This window comes from Mustelus asterias, chromosome 13 (assembly GCF_964213995.1).
Source record: "Mustelus asterias chromosome 13, sMusAst1.hap1.1, whole genome shotgun sequence".
NCBI classification, from domain to species: domain Eukaryota; kingdom Metazoa; phylum Chordata; class Chondrichthyes; order Carcharhiniformes; family Triakidae; genus Mustelus; species Mustelus asterias.
The window spans coordinates 44588506-44605374 of record NC_135813.1 but is presented as its reverse complement, the minus strand read 5'-3'; the positions used below and the strand labels follow the sequence as shown (position 1 = coordinate 44605374).

The 16869-nt window shown below is 47.5% G+C and overlaps 1 protein-coding gene across 1 annotated transcript in view; it reads right to left on the bottom strand.

Annotated features, from left to right (window-relative positions):
• lrsam1 (leucine rich repeat and sterile alpha motif containing 1) overlaps positions 1-16869 on the bottom strand; it is a 67421-nt gene that overhangs the window by 48410 nt on the left and 2142 nt on the right. The window contains exons 2-8 of the mRNA XM_078226080.1: positions 15298-15354; positions 13494-13538; positions 12549-12626; positions 8114-8182; positions 6738-6822; positions 4952-5073; positions 1813-1903 (exon numbers count right to left, since the gene is read on the bottom strand). Coding sequence (XP_078082206.1) covers positions 1813-1903; positions 4952-5073; positions 6738-6822; positions 8114-8182; positions 12549-12626; positions 13494-13538; positions 15298-15354 — 547 coding nt within the window. The remainder of the gene's footprint in view (positions 1-1812; positions 1904-4951; positions 5074-6737; positions 6823-8113; positions 8183-12548; positions 12627-13493; positions 13539-15297; positions 15355-16869) is intronic.

The window sequence follows — 16869 nt, the reverse complement described above, 5'->3', positions numbered from 1 at the left end:
CTAAACAAACAATGAAGGATAAAGAAAATTGGAATTGCCAGAAATACATCAGGCCAGTTAGCTTCAGAAAGATAAAGGATTCCACTTGAGACCTCACTACACTTTCCTTTTCCTCGAGTGTTCCCACTGAGTCGAGGTATCCCACTCACCTCAAAATGCAGAAACTGCCATGAGCTAAAGTCCTAATCCAGAAATTTGAGCATCTATAATCTAGGCTGGCCCTCCAGCGCCGTACTGAGAGAATGCTGCACTGCCGGAGGTGCCAACTTTCAAGTGAGTCAGTAAACCGTGGCTGTATCTGCCCCTCAAACAGACATCCCACAGCACTATTTGAAGGAGAGCAGAGAGTTCTTCCTGCTGACTTGAAAAGTTAAAAGTTCCCATGGCATCAATCTGCCGAGGGACAGGGGAGGAATTGTCCCGTGTGTCCTGCTCAATATATACCCCTCATCAACAATTAAAATCAGATTGGATGGGTGGCACAGTGGTTAGCACTGCTGTCTCACAGCGCCAGGGACCCGGGTTCAATTCCCGGCTTGGGTCACTGTCTGTGTGGAGTTTGCACATTCTGTGCGGTTTTCCTCCGGGTACTCTGGTTTCCTCCCACAGTCCATAGATGTGTGGGTTAGGTTGATTGGACATGTTAAATTAATCCTTATGTCCCGAGATGTGATAGGTTAGAGGGATTAGCAGGGTAACTAAGCAGGGAATAGGGCTAGGGTGGGATTGTTGACGGTGCAGACTCGATGGGCCGAAAAGCCTCCTTCTGCACTGTAGGGTTTCTATGACACCTCAATGCTGTTTGTGCACGAACTGACTGTTACATTTCCTACATTACAACCGTGACTAAATTCTAAAATACGTCATTGGGTGTAATGCTGTTTGGATCATCCTCACATTGTGAAAGAGGCTGAATGATGAAGTCTTTCATTCCTTCCTAACTTGCTGTGTTCCCAGCAGTTCCTCCTAACACGTTATTTTAAGTAAAACAGGCGTCAGCTCCTACACACATCAGCGTTTGCTGATGGTTCGGAGTGTTCCCTCCCATACGGGATGAAATGGATAAACAGGAACCTCCCGTCAGTCCTGGAAAACTCTCCCTCCCCCCTCCCCCTCTCAAAGATTGTGGGTCTCAACAAATGACAGGTAGCAGTAATGCAACAATGGAAACGATACCGGCTCGAGTCCACAAGCCTTTAGATATGCCTTTGTCTTTGTGATGTGGGGAGCATGAAACTTTGGACCCTTTGGGGAAGGCAGATTTTCATTCCCAATTCGCTCCCTTCCTATCCTATAGAATTCTACAGTGCAGAAGGAGGCCAATCGACCCATCGAGTCTGCACCAATCACAATCCCAACCAGGACCTATCCCTGTAACCCCACATATTTACCCTGCTAATCCCTCTAACCTACGCATCCCGGGACACTAAGGGGCAATTTAGCATGGCCAACGCACCTACCTGTACATATTTGGAGTGTGGGAGGAGCACCCAGAGGAAACCTACACAGACATGGGGGGAATGTGCAAACTCCACACAGACAGTGACTCCACAAACCAGGAATTGAACCCGGGTCCCTGGTGCCGTGAGGCAGCAGTGCTAACCACTGTGCCACCCATACACTTCAAGAGAGGTCACTCACTCCCTTTTCCAGTTAGGTGAAGGTGTGTGGTGCTCTCTCGCAGTACCTGTCACTGGCACGTATACCAGACTTTGCTTTCACCAATGTACAGTGAATGAGTTAAGGGGCCATTCCTCTGGTGAGCCAGTGAGGCAGTGACAATGGCAATCTTTCGGCAATCACACCCCTTACCGTTGCACAGAAACTGTTTGATGGCTTCCGTCCCATTGCTGCACACACTGGCTGGAGGGTAGGTCATAGCTTCTGCATCCAGACTCAGGGACTGTGAGAGGGTTTGGAGTGGGGTGGTGAGGGTGGAGGCAAGTGGCAATGACCCAGGGAGACAGAGAGACAGAAAACAAAAACAGAAAGCTCATAAAACAAGTACGGCATGTAATCATAGAAAGAAATCATAGAAACCCTACAGTACAGAAAGAGGCCATTCGGCCCATCGAGTCTGCACCGACCACAATCCCACCCAGGCCCTACCCCCATATCCCCTACATATTTTACCCGCTAATCCCTCTAATCTACGCATCCCAGGACACTAAGGGGCAATTTTAGCATGGCCAATCAACCTAACCCGCACATCTTTGGACTGTGGGAGGAAACCGGAGCACCCGGAGGAAACCCACGCAGACACGGGGAGAATGTGCAAACTCCACACAGACAGTGACCCGAGCCAGGAATCGAACCCAGGTCCCTGGAGCTGTGAAGCAGCAGTGCTAACCACTGTGCTACCGTGCCGCTCTCCACTGTACTGCTGTGCCGCCCCACAGTAATAAAAACTAGATAATGGCTACTGCACAGTCTACATCTCCTCAGCAAATCTGATCAATGATTATGGATACCTGGTAATGAGTTAGTCCCCCCAGCACAGGGAGACAATTCTGTCAGTTTATTTTCTGCTGAATGAGGCTGGTCAGCGCAGTTGGTTGGGTGGCTAGTGTGTGGTCAGAATAATTCCAACAGGAGGGGTTTGATTCCCATTCCGGCTGAGGTAGACTTGGGATTTGCCCAAAAGTGGAAGGCAATGGCAAAGGTGCCCAGAGAAACAGCTCAGGATGGAGCACCAGCAGACAATGAGCCGGGGACTTGTCTTCAGGCACAGCACTTGTGGAACGGAATGGAATTTCTGTGCTTTCTCTGCTGTCACCCTGTATCCGGGAGCTGCTGGTTATAGATTAGGGACTGTGCGGCTCCGGGGAATTCCACTTCCAATATCCCATTCACACAATTTATAAGCAACCTCCTGCCAGCTCAAAGATGGCATTCACAAACCTAACGTAATGAAAGCATTTAAGCATGAACCATTGCGTTGCACTCAATGGGTTCGTACAAACATAATAGGGGCTTATAATTCTTTACTAAAAATGAGTTTGCTGATCATTGATTCTCCAAAAGTCGGGGGGGGGGGGGGTGTGTGTGTTTGTGTGTGTGTGTGTGTGTGTGTGTGTGTGTGTGTGTGTGTGTGTGTGTGTGTGTGTGTGTACAAGGAGAAACTTAAAAAGCACCAAGACAAATCAATCAGCAACAGGAAAGACCTTTACTGGCCTATTTCAAACTCCACCTACCTTCTTCCTCATCCTATCCTCCTGCAGAGATTTGCCCCAATTGCCTGTCGAACCCATTCACCTAGTCTACCCCAATTTCCCAGCAGAGGAAAGTAAAACAGAAAAGCCGTCTCCCTTGAGCCCTCAATCAAGGCTACTACTGCAGTGCGGTACCGAGGGAAGTGATCTCTTTCAGAGGAGACATTACAGGCATCTCTCAAGTGAAGATTAAAGATCCCATGGCACCATTTTGAAGAGGAACAGAGGAGGAATTGTCCCCTGGTGCCCTGCTCAACACACATTCTCAGCCAACATCAGCAAAAACAGATTACCTGGCTACTTGTTCACCGCTGTGTCCAAATTGGCTGCCATGCTTCCTACTGTACAATTTTAATAAGTTATTCATTGACTTCAGCACTTTGGGACATCCCGAGGTCCTGATAGGCGCTATATAAAGGCAAACCCATTCTATCTGAAGTTATGACAGTAGGGGTTGCCAGGCTTGGGGAGTCCACATGAGCTGTGTGCCAGGGATCACATCAAAAACAGCTAGGCTAACTTTCTAAACTCTCCCCAGAATTTTACACCAACTTGTGACGTTAATGTACCTTTCAGAAATGTTTTTTTTAAATCATGTTCTCTGCAGTTGTAAGCAGACCTTTTCGGTTAGTTTTTCTCATTGTTGCCGGGCTGCCTGCGCGAAGTCCTTTTATTGCTACTTCAATGGCTTAAATAGGGTTTTATTTATTTTTATTCTGGGATCATTTATGACCCTGCATTGTGAGGGGGAAGATTGATTGACAAGTCAAAGTCAGGTGGTTCCTCCCCAGGGAAAAATCTAATGATTCATTTTCAGTTTTGGCTTAGGAGGGGGTGGACATCAGACTGAGAGCAGCGTTTCTCTCTCTCTCTCTCTCTCCCTGGTTTTGGAAATTCTGCTGTTCGCTAGAAGCAAGATTCATGTTCCTAGTCTTCCTGGAACAGAAAATCTGCTGCTGCTGGTTAGCTTGACGAGAGTCTCCCTCTCTCTGGTGTTTTGAGAAGCTGTTCTGACTCCAGGTTTGTGTGTGTCCCTCAAGAGAACTGCAGCATTCAACCAAAGGACTAAATTCAGCATCAAGTGAGCATTCGTATTTTATGTATTAAACTTGTGCTGTTTTGTATTTGGGTTTTGTTTGATTGGAACATTTCCGATATTCATTAAAGGGGAAACAATATCAATGGGTTTTTTTGTGAATAATTAGTAAAAGTTACTACTAATTTTCTTTCTATACCTGGTAACTGTATACTTAAATAAACTTTGATTAAAAAGCTTCCTAGTGGGTCATTTGAATCATATCTGAAGTGAAATATCTCATGCTTACCCTAGCCAAAATCAAATTGCAAAATGATCCAGGTGGACTTCATAAAACACTTTGGAGTTTCTGACCTGGATTATAACAGACTGTACTCCCTACACACCACCAGACCTCACTGTTAAACACAATTAAATTGCGACCTTGAGTATGATTAATGCATGTGATAATCTTTTTCCCCAGCAAATCCTGATGTACCCAGACACTGCACTTGCTCAAATTTATTCTGATAAATCACCCAGAGTGAGACTCAGCAGGTTACAGAATATCATCCATATGGACTTGGCCTTCAGGCTTCACAAATGTGCATCAGATACTGTTGTGATATTTACCTTCAGTAAACCCCTCTGTCTTTATGCATTCTATACAAATACAGGAAATTTGGCACAGAATGATAGAAGAATGATAGGCCACGGGGGTTACCTCCAGAGTGTGGGTATGAGCCAGGTCCTGTGGGAGAATCTGAATTCTGTTCTGACTGATGTCGAATGTCCGCAGGCTCCTCAGTCCACTCAGAGATTCTGGCAATTTCCGGATCCGGTTCCCTAAAGTGTTCGTGGTGAGGGAGGAAGACAATTTACACCTGGTGTTAGAAACATAGAAACCCGACAGTGCAGAAAGAAGCCATTCGGCCCATCGAGTCTGCACCGACCACAATCCCACCCAGGCCCGACCCCCATATCCCTACATATTTTACCCGCTAATCCCTCTAATCTACACATCCCAGGACACTAAGGGGCAATTTTAGCATGGCCAATCAACCTAACCCGCACATCTTTGGACTGTGGGAGGAAACCGGAGCACCCGGAGGAAACCCACGCAGACACGAGGAGAATGTGCAAACTCCACACAGACAGTGACCCAAGCTGGGAATTGAACCCAAGTCCCTGGAGCTGTGAAGCAGCAGTGCTAACCACTGTGCTACCGTGCCGCCCTAGCGGTTAGACCTAACAAAAAAGAAGGCCCTCACCCTACTACACCCCAATCCACTCTGCTGCTGCTCAGCTCTGACCCCCACCTGTGAAATGTCATGCACATATGGCGGGGGGGGGGTCCAACTATTGACTCCTCCAGACAGGACAATGCCTGAAGATCTCCATTGCTGATACATCGCTGACACAAGGTCAGTGCTCTCTCTGGAACCTTTACCAGCTCAGCTCAGTAAATTCCTTCCCTGTTTCGATGCCATCAAACAGACTCCAGCAGTAGAAACTTATGGTGGCAGTAGATGGGTCCAATGTCTAAGTAGATGTGGCAGGAGGTACTCGCTGTGTCAGGCTGTTTGCTGAGGAATTGGTATTCATCCCTTGGGCCACATAGCTTTGAGCTGGAGCGTGCAATGGAAATATCACTGAAGTAGTCCAGAAATTCATAGAGATTCATAGAATCCCTACAGTACAGAAGGAGACCATTCTGCCCATTGAGTCTGCACCGGCCACAATCCCACCCAGGCCTTATTCTCACAACCCCCCTGCATGTTATCCTGCTAATCCCCTGACACTGAGGGACAACTTAGCTTGGCCAATCAACCTAACCCGCACATCTTTGGACTGTGGAAGGAAACCGGAGCACCCGGAGGAAACCAACGCAGACGCGGGGAGAACGTGCAAACTCTATACAGACAGTGACCCGAGGCCGGAGTTGAACCTGGGACCCTGGTGCTGTGAGGCAGCAGTGCTAATCACTGTGCCACCAGTTTTTTTTATTATGCCCCTGTCATGCACTATACCCATTGCCCTCTCAAAAGGCAGAATTGGCGACTAAAGACACAACTCTTGGTACCGTCTCTTCTCCCTCATCTCTCTGGAGCTGCCTTTTATGCCAACTAACAGGGGCCATGTACTAAAGCTGCTTGCACACCACCCACAACCTGCCTTTCAGCTGAGAGAGGCCGTCTAACCAGAAAGGTTGATGGCTCACGTGGCTGTAAGGACTGTACAGGCTCATACTGACTGCCTTAACAGGAAGAGTTGGACCAAGCAGAACACAAGCTGGGCACAGACAGGCTCACTCAATCACTGCTTCACAAGATCCCCTTCCCTACTCCCCCCTCTTCAACTGGGAGAGGAAGAGACAGAGACCCTCCTGGAGACCAAAACAGTGACTGGGATTCCAGCTTCAACCGTCCCAGACAGGAGTGGAGGCAGGTCACAGCTTTGAGCCGACCAGCCTTCCCCAGAGAATGCACATTAAACACAGGATCTGTTACCTTTTACATTTAGTGTCTGAAGCTGGGTCAAGGTCGCAAGAGAGTTGGGGAGAAATTTCAAATGGTTTTGTTCCACGTTGAGCACCTGAAACATGACACAAAAATATTCAGTGGAGGGAGGGCACAGCAGGACAAGAACAACAGTCGCACAGGGAACTGGCCATATACTGTCATCAGGGTGGGGGTAGGTGGGGTTGGGGAAGCTGTGGGGAATGGGGCCAATATCTCTTTGATTATCAGTATGTTGCTGCAGATCAGATCAGGACAATACCCTTCTCAGTTTTGATCCTAATCACCAAGATGTGGGCCCCCAATTCAGGCCAACACTTCACCGCAGCACTGAGAGGGTGCTGCATTGTTGGAGGCGCCAACTTGCAGCCTTATCTGCCCAGGTTAATAGTCATGTCCCCCATGGGTTATCCACTGGCTTATGTCAGAAAGTAGACATGGTAAGGAAAGGATAGGACCTGGCTTGGCAGTGATTCCTCCAGAGTCAAATAGCTTCCCACCATTCAGCGCCTGGGCCCAGGATATCAAATTCCCAGGTGCCCACAGCCCCTCAAATTAACAGCCCCCGGACAGAGGGAAAACGTACCTCGGTTAAATGGTGAAGTCAAACAGGAAGCAATGGGGAGACAATTGACAGCCATAACTGCAGTTGCTTGGGCCCCAATCCCTGGATTATCTTTCTACGCCTCTCCGAGCGTCTATCTTGCTCCTCCTTTAGGACCCAGCTCTTTAGGATTTAAGTTGGCAGCTTTATTGGAAAGCATCTCAAAGTTACCCCTCTCAATGACTTCTTCTTTGGCTGGGTTTCGCTCCTGGAGATGTTTTCCTATGCTAAAGGTGCGATTTCATAGAATCCCTGGAGTGCAGAAGGAGACCATTCGGCCCATCGAGTCTGCACCAACAACAATCCCACCCAAACCCTATCCTTGAAACCCCACGTAATCCCCCTGTCACCAAAGAGAAATTCCATCCAGACCTGTTTCCCGTAACCCCAAGTATTTACCCAGCTAATCCCCCTAACCTACACATCTTGGGACACTAAGGGGCAATTTATCATGTTCAATCAACCTAACTTGCACATCTTTGGAGTGTGGGAGGAAACCGGAGCACCCGGAGGAAACCCACGCAGACACGGGGAGAACGTGCAAATTTCACACAGACAGTGACCCGAGGCTGGAATTGAACCTGGATCCCTGGAGCTGTGAGGCAGCAGTGCTAACCACTGTGCCACCATGCTGACAACAATGTAAGTTGCTGATGTCACACCTCACCAAACAGAGTCTGTGGAACAATGTATTCCCCACTGACTCCACCATCATGTTTGGCTGAGAGTCTGAGAGAGGTAGATCTCACTCCTGGCCGCTTACCTGCAGAGATACCATCTGACCCATGTCCTCGGGGAGCGAGGTGAGCTGGTTGTCATGGAGATCCAGAATCTGAGGGCAAGAAACAGACAGTAAAAATCTCCACCGTTCAAACAAGGTTAATATCGAACACAGCAGAGCCACGCAGGGTTTTATAGAGCTTTGAACATTAACCCCACTCGACCTCATCCCACTGATACTCTGCACTGGCTCAACCTGTTCAAACTAGTTCAAGACCATAACCTTTAACAGACGATATTTCCAGGAGAGATCTTATGAGTTTCAATGTGATCATTCCTCACAGGAGTATATAAATATTCATATAAATTCCAATAAGCCCAACTTGATCAACCTTTCCTCATAAGATAACCCCATGCAGCCCAGGAGGGCCGAAGGGCCTGTTTCCTGTGCTGTACTGTTCTTTAGGAGTCAGCCAGTGAAACTTCTCTGAACTGCTTGCAATGCAAGTATACTTGCATTGGAAGTAAGGTGACTAAAGCTATACACAATACTCCAGGTGCAGTCTCACTAATGCCCCATAGGGATGTGGCAAGATTTCCCCACCTTAATACTCCATCTCTCTTGCAATAAATGCCTCTGAATAACTTGGACAATTGCAGAATGTTTATTGCCATTTTCAAGTCCTCAGGTACTGAAGCATTTTGTGCCAATATGCAGCAAGACCTGGACAACACCCAGGCTTGGACTGATCGGAAACAAATAACATTCATGCCACATAAATGCCAGACAATGACCATCTGCAGCAAGAGAGAAATTAATCATCTCTCCATGACATTCAATGGCATTACCATTGCCGAAACCCCGCTATCAACATCTAGGGTGTGGGGGATGGGGGCAATGGTTATCATCGAACAGTCAGGAAACTATAGGCCAGTTAGCTTAACATCTGTCATTGGGAACATGTTGCAAGCTACTATTAAAGATGTGATGGTAGAGTCAACATTATTTTGTGAAAGGGAAATCATGTTTAACCAATTTATTAGTGGGATCTTTGAATGAGTCATGTGCTGTGCATGGATGTACCATGCTTAGATTTCCAAAAGGCATTTGATATGATGCCACATCAAAGGTTAGTGTGGAGAATAAAGGCATATGGTGTAGGGGCAACAGACTGGCATGGCTAGAAGATTGACTAGTTGATGGGAAACAGAGGGGGAGCACGGTGGCACAGTGGTTAGCACTGCTATCTCAGAGCGCCAGGGACCTGGGTTCGATTCCCGGCTTGGGTTCACTGCCTGTGTGGATTTTGCACATTCTCCCCATGTCTGCGTGGGTTTCCTCCGAGTGCTCCGGTTTCCTCCCACACTCCAAAGATGCATGGGTTAGGTAGATTGGCCATGCTAAATTGATCCTTCATGTCAGGGGATTAGCAGGGTAAATTAGCAGTTACAGGGATAAGGCCTGGGTGGGATTGTGGTCGGTGCAGACTCAATGGGCTGAATGGCCTCCTTCCGCACTGTATAGATTCTAGAGTATCCATAAATGACTTGTTTTCTGGTTGGCAGAATGTAATGAGTGGTGCACCACAAAGATCAATGCTGGGACCTGAACTCCCTACAATTTACATAAATCACCTGGTTGCAGGGAACAAAGGTATGGTTGTTAAATTTGCTGATGATACAGAGATAGGTAGGAAAGTAAATTGTGAAGAGGGCATAGGAAGCTACAAGGAGATACAGACAGGAGGCTACAGGGGACATAAGATAGGTTCAGTGAGAGGGCAAAGATCCGGCAAATGGAGTATAATTTGAGAAAATGTGAAGTTGTCCATTATAGCAGGAAGAATAAAAATAAGCTTATTATCTAAATGGTGGTCGATTCCCCCACGAAAAGAAACGGTTCTAGATTCCCCCACAAAAGGAGACATTGTCTCAGTACTGATTCTGTCAAACCCCTCAGAATCTTTCAATAAGATCGCTCCTCATTGTTCTGAACTCCAATATATAGAATATATAGAATGCAGCCCAATCCATCACGCAAACCAGCCTCCCATTCCATTGACTCTGTCTACACTTCCCGCTGCCTCGGCAAAGCAGCCAGCATAATTAAGGACCCCACGTACCCCGGACATTCTCTCTTCTACCTTCTTCCTTCGGGAAAAAGATACAAAAATCTGAGGTCACGTACCAACCGACTCAAGAACAGCTTCTTCCCTGCTGCTGTCAGACTTTTGAATGGACTTACCTTGCATTAAATTGATCTTTCTCTACACCCTAGCTATGACTGTAACACTACATTCTGCACTCTCTAATTTCCTTCTCTATGAATGGTATGTTTTTGTCTGTATAGCGCGCAAGAAACAATTCTCTTCACTGTATGTTAATATATGTGACAATAATAAAATAAAATCAAATATAAAAAGGTATATAAATGTCAATGAGCCCAACTTGATAACCCCTTCATCCCAGGAATCAGCAAAGCTCCGAGATTCAGAGGGATCTGGGTGTCCTAGTGCATGAATCACAAAAGGCTGGTACGCAGGTACAGTAAGTAATTAGAATCATAGAAATAGAAACCCTACAGTGCAGAAGGAGGCCATTCGGCCCATCGAGTCTGCACTGACCACAATCCCACCCCACATATTTACCCGCTAATCCCTCTAACCTACGCATCCCAGGACTCTAAGGGGCAATTTTTAACCTGGCCAATCAATCTAACCCGCACATCTTTGGACTGTGGGAGGAAACCGGAGCACCCGGAGGAAACCCACGCAGACACGAGGAGAATGTGCAAACTCCACACAGACAGTGACCCGAGCCGGGAATTGAATTAGGAAAGCTAATCGGATGTAATTTTTATTACAAGTGGAATTAACTCCGAAAGTAGGGAAGTTATGTTTAAGTTGTACAGGACCCTGGTGAGGCCACATCGGGAATATTGTATAATATCAATCTCCTATTTAAGGAAGGATGTAAATGCATTAGGTGCAGATTAGAAAAGGTTTACTAAGCTAATAACAGAGGTAGGCAGGTTGTCTTATGAGGAAAGGTTGGACAGTATCTGGTGGACTTTACAAGAGTAAGGGGCGACTTGGAACACCGAGGGGTTTCGATAGGGTGTGTGTGTGGAGAGGATGTTTCACCTTGTGAAAGAATCTAAAACTAGGGGTCAGTATTTAAAAATAAGAGGTCGTCCACTGAAGATGAGAATTCTTTTTCTTTGAAAGGGTTGTAATTCTTTGGAACTCCCCCGAATCCCAGGGGAAGAGGAGTATTTGAATGTTTTTAAGTTAGATGTAGATGAATTCTTGATGAATAAGGGGGTGAAAATTTATCGGGGGTAGGTGGAAGGTTACAATCACATCAGCCATGATCTCATTATTTGCCAGTACAGGTTTGAGGGGCTGAGTGGCCTACTCCTGCTCTTAATTCGTGAGTATGTTCATAGAAACTCAACTAGACTAGCCATAAAAATACAGTGGCTACAAGAGCAGGTCAGAGGCCAGGAATCCTGCGGAGAGTAACTCACCTCCTGACTCCCCAAAACCTGCGCACCATTTACAAGGCACAGGTCAGGAATGTGATGGAATACTCTTCACGTGTCTGGATGAGTTCAGCTCCAACAACACTAGAGAAGTTTGACATCATCCAAGACAAAGCAGCCCACTTGACCAGCATTTCAACAGCACTTCAAACATTCACTCCCCCCATCCCTAAAGCACAGTGGCAACAGTGTGAACCATTGACAAGATGCACTGCAGCAACTCAGCAAGGCTCCTTTGAAAGCATCTTCCAAACCCACTACCTCGAAGGATGAGGACAACAGACACATGGGAATACTACCACCTACCGCAAGGTCCCCTCCAAGCCACACACCATCCTTACTTGGAAATATATCGCTGTTCCTTCACTGCTGTGGGATCAAAACTATCGTGAGTATTCCAACACCACCAGAACGGCTCAAGAAGATGACTCACCATCACCTTCTCAAGGGCAATTAGGGATGGGCAATAAATGATGGGCCAATCAATGACGCCCACATCCCATGGAGGAATGAAAAGTTAGGTGGAGCATGGAGGGATCCCAAAGCTGTGTGTGTGTGTGTGTGTGTGGGGGGGGGGGGGGGGGGGGGGGGGGAGGAGAGAGAGAGAGGGGGGGGGGGAGAGGAGAGAGAGAAGGAAGGAAGGAAGAAGAAGAAAGAGAGACAAAGAGAGAGAGGGGCATTTTGCAGAGGAAAAGAGGGAGAGGAGGTGAGGAAGTAAAGAGTATATGGAGTAAGCAGAGTGAAAGAGGAAAGTGTAGTGTAGAGGGCAGAGAGAACATGTGCAGAGGTAGAGAGAGGATGCAGTATGTACATGTATCTAACTGAACAGAATCAGGCAGTGTTCCAGACTCATCTCCAGAGAACCACTGCTCTCGGCAAGTGCATTAGGCGTAATATAAACAAGAAAGAGACAGACGCTGAGCCCTGCACTTACCTTCAGCATCGACAGATCCTGGATGTTACATGACTTTGGCAGCAGTGTTGACAAATGATTGGTGTGAATGATTAAAACCTGGAAAACAAACAAACAAAGTGAACTGAAGGAGCTCTTCCAGACCCAGTGCAGCCTTGCACCAGTCACACAGCTGACAATGTAGGGAGGACAGAGACCTGGTCTGACGGGATGAGACAGAATCAAAGGCAGTGACACACAAACAGCTCACACACTGGAAACACGGGCTTTGCTTCGAGAGATTGAAGCCAACGCCTGAGACCCACAGCACCAAAACTGCCAACAATTTTTCACCAATAGACTTGGAGACACTGAGGTGAGAAATGGTAGTTTCGCCCTGCTGGGAGATTGAAGCACATCGAGAAGGTTGTCAGTCAGTCATCAGGGGGGTGGTCAGAGTCAGTAACTAGGCAACAGAGTCGAGCCGAGGACTGAAGACAATGGCTTCAGTCTTCCCGATATTTCACTGGAGGAAATCTCTGCACGTCCAGCACTTGGGTGTCAGATAAACAGTCTGATAATTTAGCAACACTGGAGGAGTCGAGAGAGCTGGGTGTCATTAGCGTACATGTGAAAACTAATACTGCACCTTCTGATGATGCCAGTGATGGGCAGCAGGTCGATGAGAAATAGGAGGGGCCAAGGATAGATCCTTGGGGAATGACACGGACAAATGTTGTGGGAATGGGAAAAGAATTCATTGCTGGTGATTCTCTGGATACGATTGAATAGATAAGAATGAAACCTGGTGAGTGCGGACCTTGCCAAAGGGATGATGTGAATTGGGCAATGTGAATACAAGTTGCTGAATGTGGTGCTAACCACCACAGTCTGTAAGAGTTGGTAAAGGGGGCGCACGGGAGAGGACACGTGCACAGGGAAGGCGCGTGCGCACAGGGAGGACCCGGGCTGACACAAAGTTCTTACCTTCTTCTGCAGGACTCTGCACATGGAAAAGACACTGACTGGAACCTGGTGGCACAAGATCGAAAATAAACAATACAGCAGTAGAATCTTCTCCCAATTACTTTAAAAATTCCATCACTCACTGATTATCTCCTGTAATTCTCGGCACATTGCACCGTATTATCTTAGAACAGCAGCCTGTACCCAGGCCCACCTTGTGTTCAAGTGCATCATATGATTATAAATGGTGGTGAGGACATTGTGTTGGTGAAGAAAATCTATCACTCCAGCTGGGAGACACGGGGAGGATCAGGTTCCACAGATAACTGGGTGGCACAGTGGTTAGCACTGTTGCCTCACAGTGCCAGGGACCCGGGTTCAATTTCTGACTCGGGTCACTGTCTGTGTGGAATTTGCACATTCTCCCCATGTCTGCGCGGGTTTCCTCCGGGTGCTCCAGTTTCCTCCCACCCTCCAAAGGTATGCAGGTTAGGTGGATTGACAATAATCAATGTGGAGTTACAGGGATAAGGGCCTCTCTGTCAGAGAGTCGGTGCAGACTCAATGGGACAACTCGCCTCCTTCTGGACTGTAGGAATCCTATAATTGTCACTAACAGCTGAACAGTGCAACAAAACCCTGTCTCTACCCAGCTGAGGAAACGTACAGCACAGGTTGGCAGCAGCAAAAAAAACAGAAATAACTCTCAGGCAGGTCGACAGACTTCTCTTCTATTTTCCTTTCCACCCCAAAGAGAGCAAGATACACCAGTGCTCGACCTTTGAACTGTACCCCAACATGGGCAGCTATCAGAAGGGGAGGAGTACAGTGAGAGGGAAGAAACCTGTGATCCCAGCAGCCTGTGTGTCAGGTACAGGGTTAGTCCCTCAGTGTTATTTATAGGCTACACCGGTGAGAGTGACAAAGGCCATTCCCAAAGGGTGGTCCAGGCGTCAGTGTAGCTCTGTAGTCACGCCTTGTCTCGGACTCCATTCACATCCCATTCCAGAGACAGGAGCGCAGACTGCAGTCAGGAAGCCTCCTCCTTCAGATGGAGACACAAGGTACTGTCTGTCCTCAGGTGGATTTAAAACAGCTCCGGCCTCTTTCAAAGAGAGACGGAGAATAATCTCCCTGATCCTTTTGTCAATATTTGTCCCACCGTAATAGATTATATTGGCATAATCACACTGCTGTTAGTCTGAGATCTTGCCAAGTGCAAATCAGCTGCTGTCTTTCCCGGAATTGTGGCAACAATTGGCCAGAAAGAGGCATAGAGTCACTTACAGCACAGCAAGAGGCCATTCAGCCCACTGTCAATGTTGGCTCTCTGTGGAGCAATGCAGTCAAACTCACTCCCCCATTCTTCCTTCAAATGTCCATCCACTGACTGACCCTGCTTCTGCCACCCTCATAAGCAGTGGGCTCCAGGTTATTACCACTTGCAGTGTAAAAATATTCCTCACATCCCCCCTCCCCCGTCCCGCACTCCGCCCAATCAGCTAACGGAAAGATTTCCCTTCTCTACCGGTCATAATTTTGAACTCCTCCATCAAATATCCCCCATCTTCATTGGCTCCCAAGGAGAACAAGCCTAGATTCTGCAACCTAACCTAGTACCTAAAATCCCCCATCCCTGGGAACATTCCGGTACTTTGAGAGATTGGTCGTGAAGGACACCGTCTAAATGCAAGTCCTTTTTCAAGGGTATTTTGCTGTCCCAGTGTGCGTACCCCCACTCCAATCACACCCAACAGGACAGGCTGTGTCTCGCTCCAACTGCTGGAACAGGCAATCAACAGCAGTCTCCCTGATCACTCCTTACCTCAGAAAGCTCGCACTTTGATATGTCCAGGATATCATCTGCACCTGCCTCTCGGGCCTGTACAAAAGGGAGAGAAAGTTTTATATCTTGAGCCAAATTTACCAACTTGCAGTTATGCTTCAAAACAAATGGAGCTGGAGTCACGATTCTCCCTAAACCCCCCCCCCCGCCCCCCCACCTCGCACTCTCATCACCATAGCCACAAGACAACTTTCACAAACCCTTCGCTAACAATACCATCTGCTGGGATGAAACTGTGGCAGGATAAAGTAACTGTAATGGGATGGTAGGACAGGGTGGCACAGTGGTTAGCACTGCTGCCTCACAGCGCCAGGGACCCGGGTTCGATTCCGGCTTCAGGAGATTGTCTGTGTGGGGTTTGCACATTCTCCCCGTGTCTGTGTGGGTTTCCTTCGGATGCTCCAGTTTCCTCCCGCACTCCAAAGAAAGGGTTAGGTAGATTGGACATGCTAAATTGCCCCTTAGTGTCAGGGGATTAGTTCCTAAGTTCATAACATATAGAAGCAGAATTAGGCCATTCAGCCCATCAAGTCCACTCAGCCATTCAATCATGGCTGATATGCTCCCCATTTTCCTGCCTTCTCCCCATCACCAATTAAAAATCTGTCTAACTCCTCCTTAAATTTACTCACTATCCCAGCTTCCACTTTGGGGTAGCGAATTCCACAGATTCACAACCCTTTGGGAGAAGTAGTTTCTCCTCAACTCAGTTTTAAATTTGCTACCCTTTATCCTCAGACTATGACCTCTCAACCTCTCATCCTAGAATGCCCCACAAGAGGAAGCATCTGCTCCACATCTAACTTATCCATACCTTTCATCAACTTATATATCTCATTCTTCTAAATTCCAGAGATCAGCCCAGGGTGTTGGGAATAGGACTCACCATCAAGAACAAACTCGTCACCCGACCCTCAAAGCTGCCTGTTGACATCAATAAGCAGCTCAGGATTCTGTGTCGACAACTTGCCAAGAACCAGCAGGCAACAGGCGTCAATGCCAATGCCCCAATCCTTGATGCCAATGATGGGTCTAAAGGCGGCTTCTACTCCGTCCTGGACACCAAATTCTGCACATTTCCTAAGGATGGCAAAATCACTCTCCTTGGGGACTTCAACGCCAGGGTTGGGAAGGACTCCTAACTCTGGAAAGGAACCATCGGAAAGGAAGTTGGAAATTGCAACTCCGACAGGGTTCTCCTGCTTACTAAATGCACAGGACACCAGCTTCTCACCACTAACACTCTGTTCCACCAAAAAGACACATTCAAGGCTTCCTGGAAACATCCCCGATCAAAGATCTAGCACATGATTTAACTTTGAAAGTAAGCATGCAGGTACAACAGGCAGTAAAGGCGGCAACTGGTATGTTGGCTTTCATAGCGAGAGGATTTGAGTATAGGGATAGGGATGTCTTGCTGCAATTGTATAGGGCGTTAGTGAGGCCACATCTGGAGTATTGTGTGCAGCTTTGGTATCCTGATCCAAGGAAGGATGTCTCAGCGAAGGTTTACCAGGCTGATTCCTGGGATGGCAGGTCTGTCATATGAGG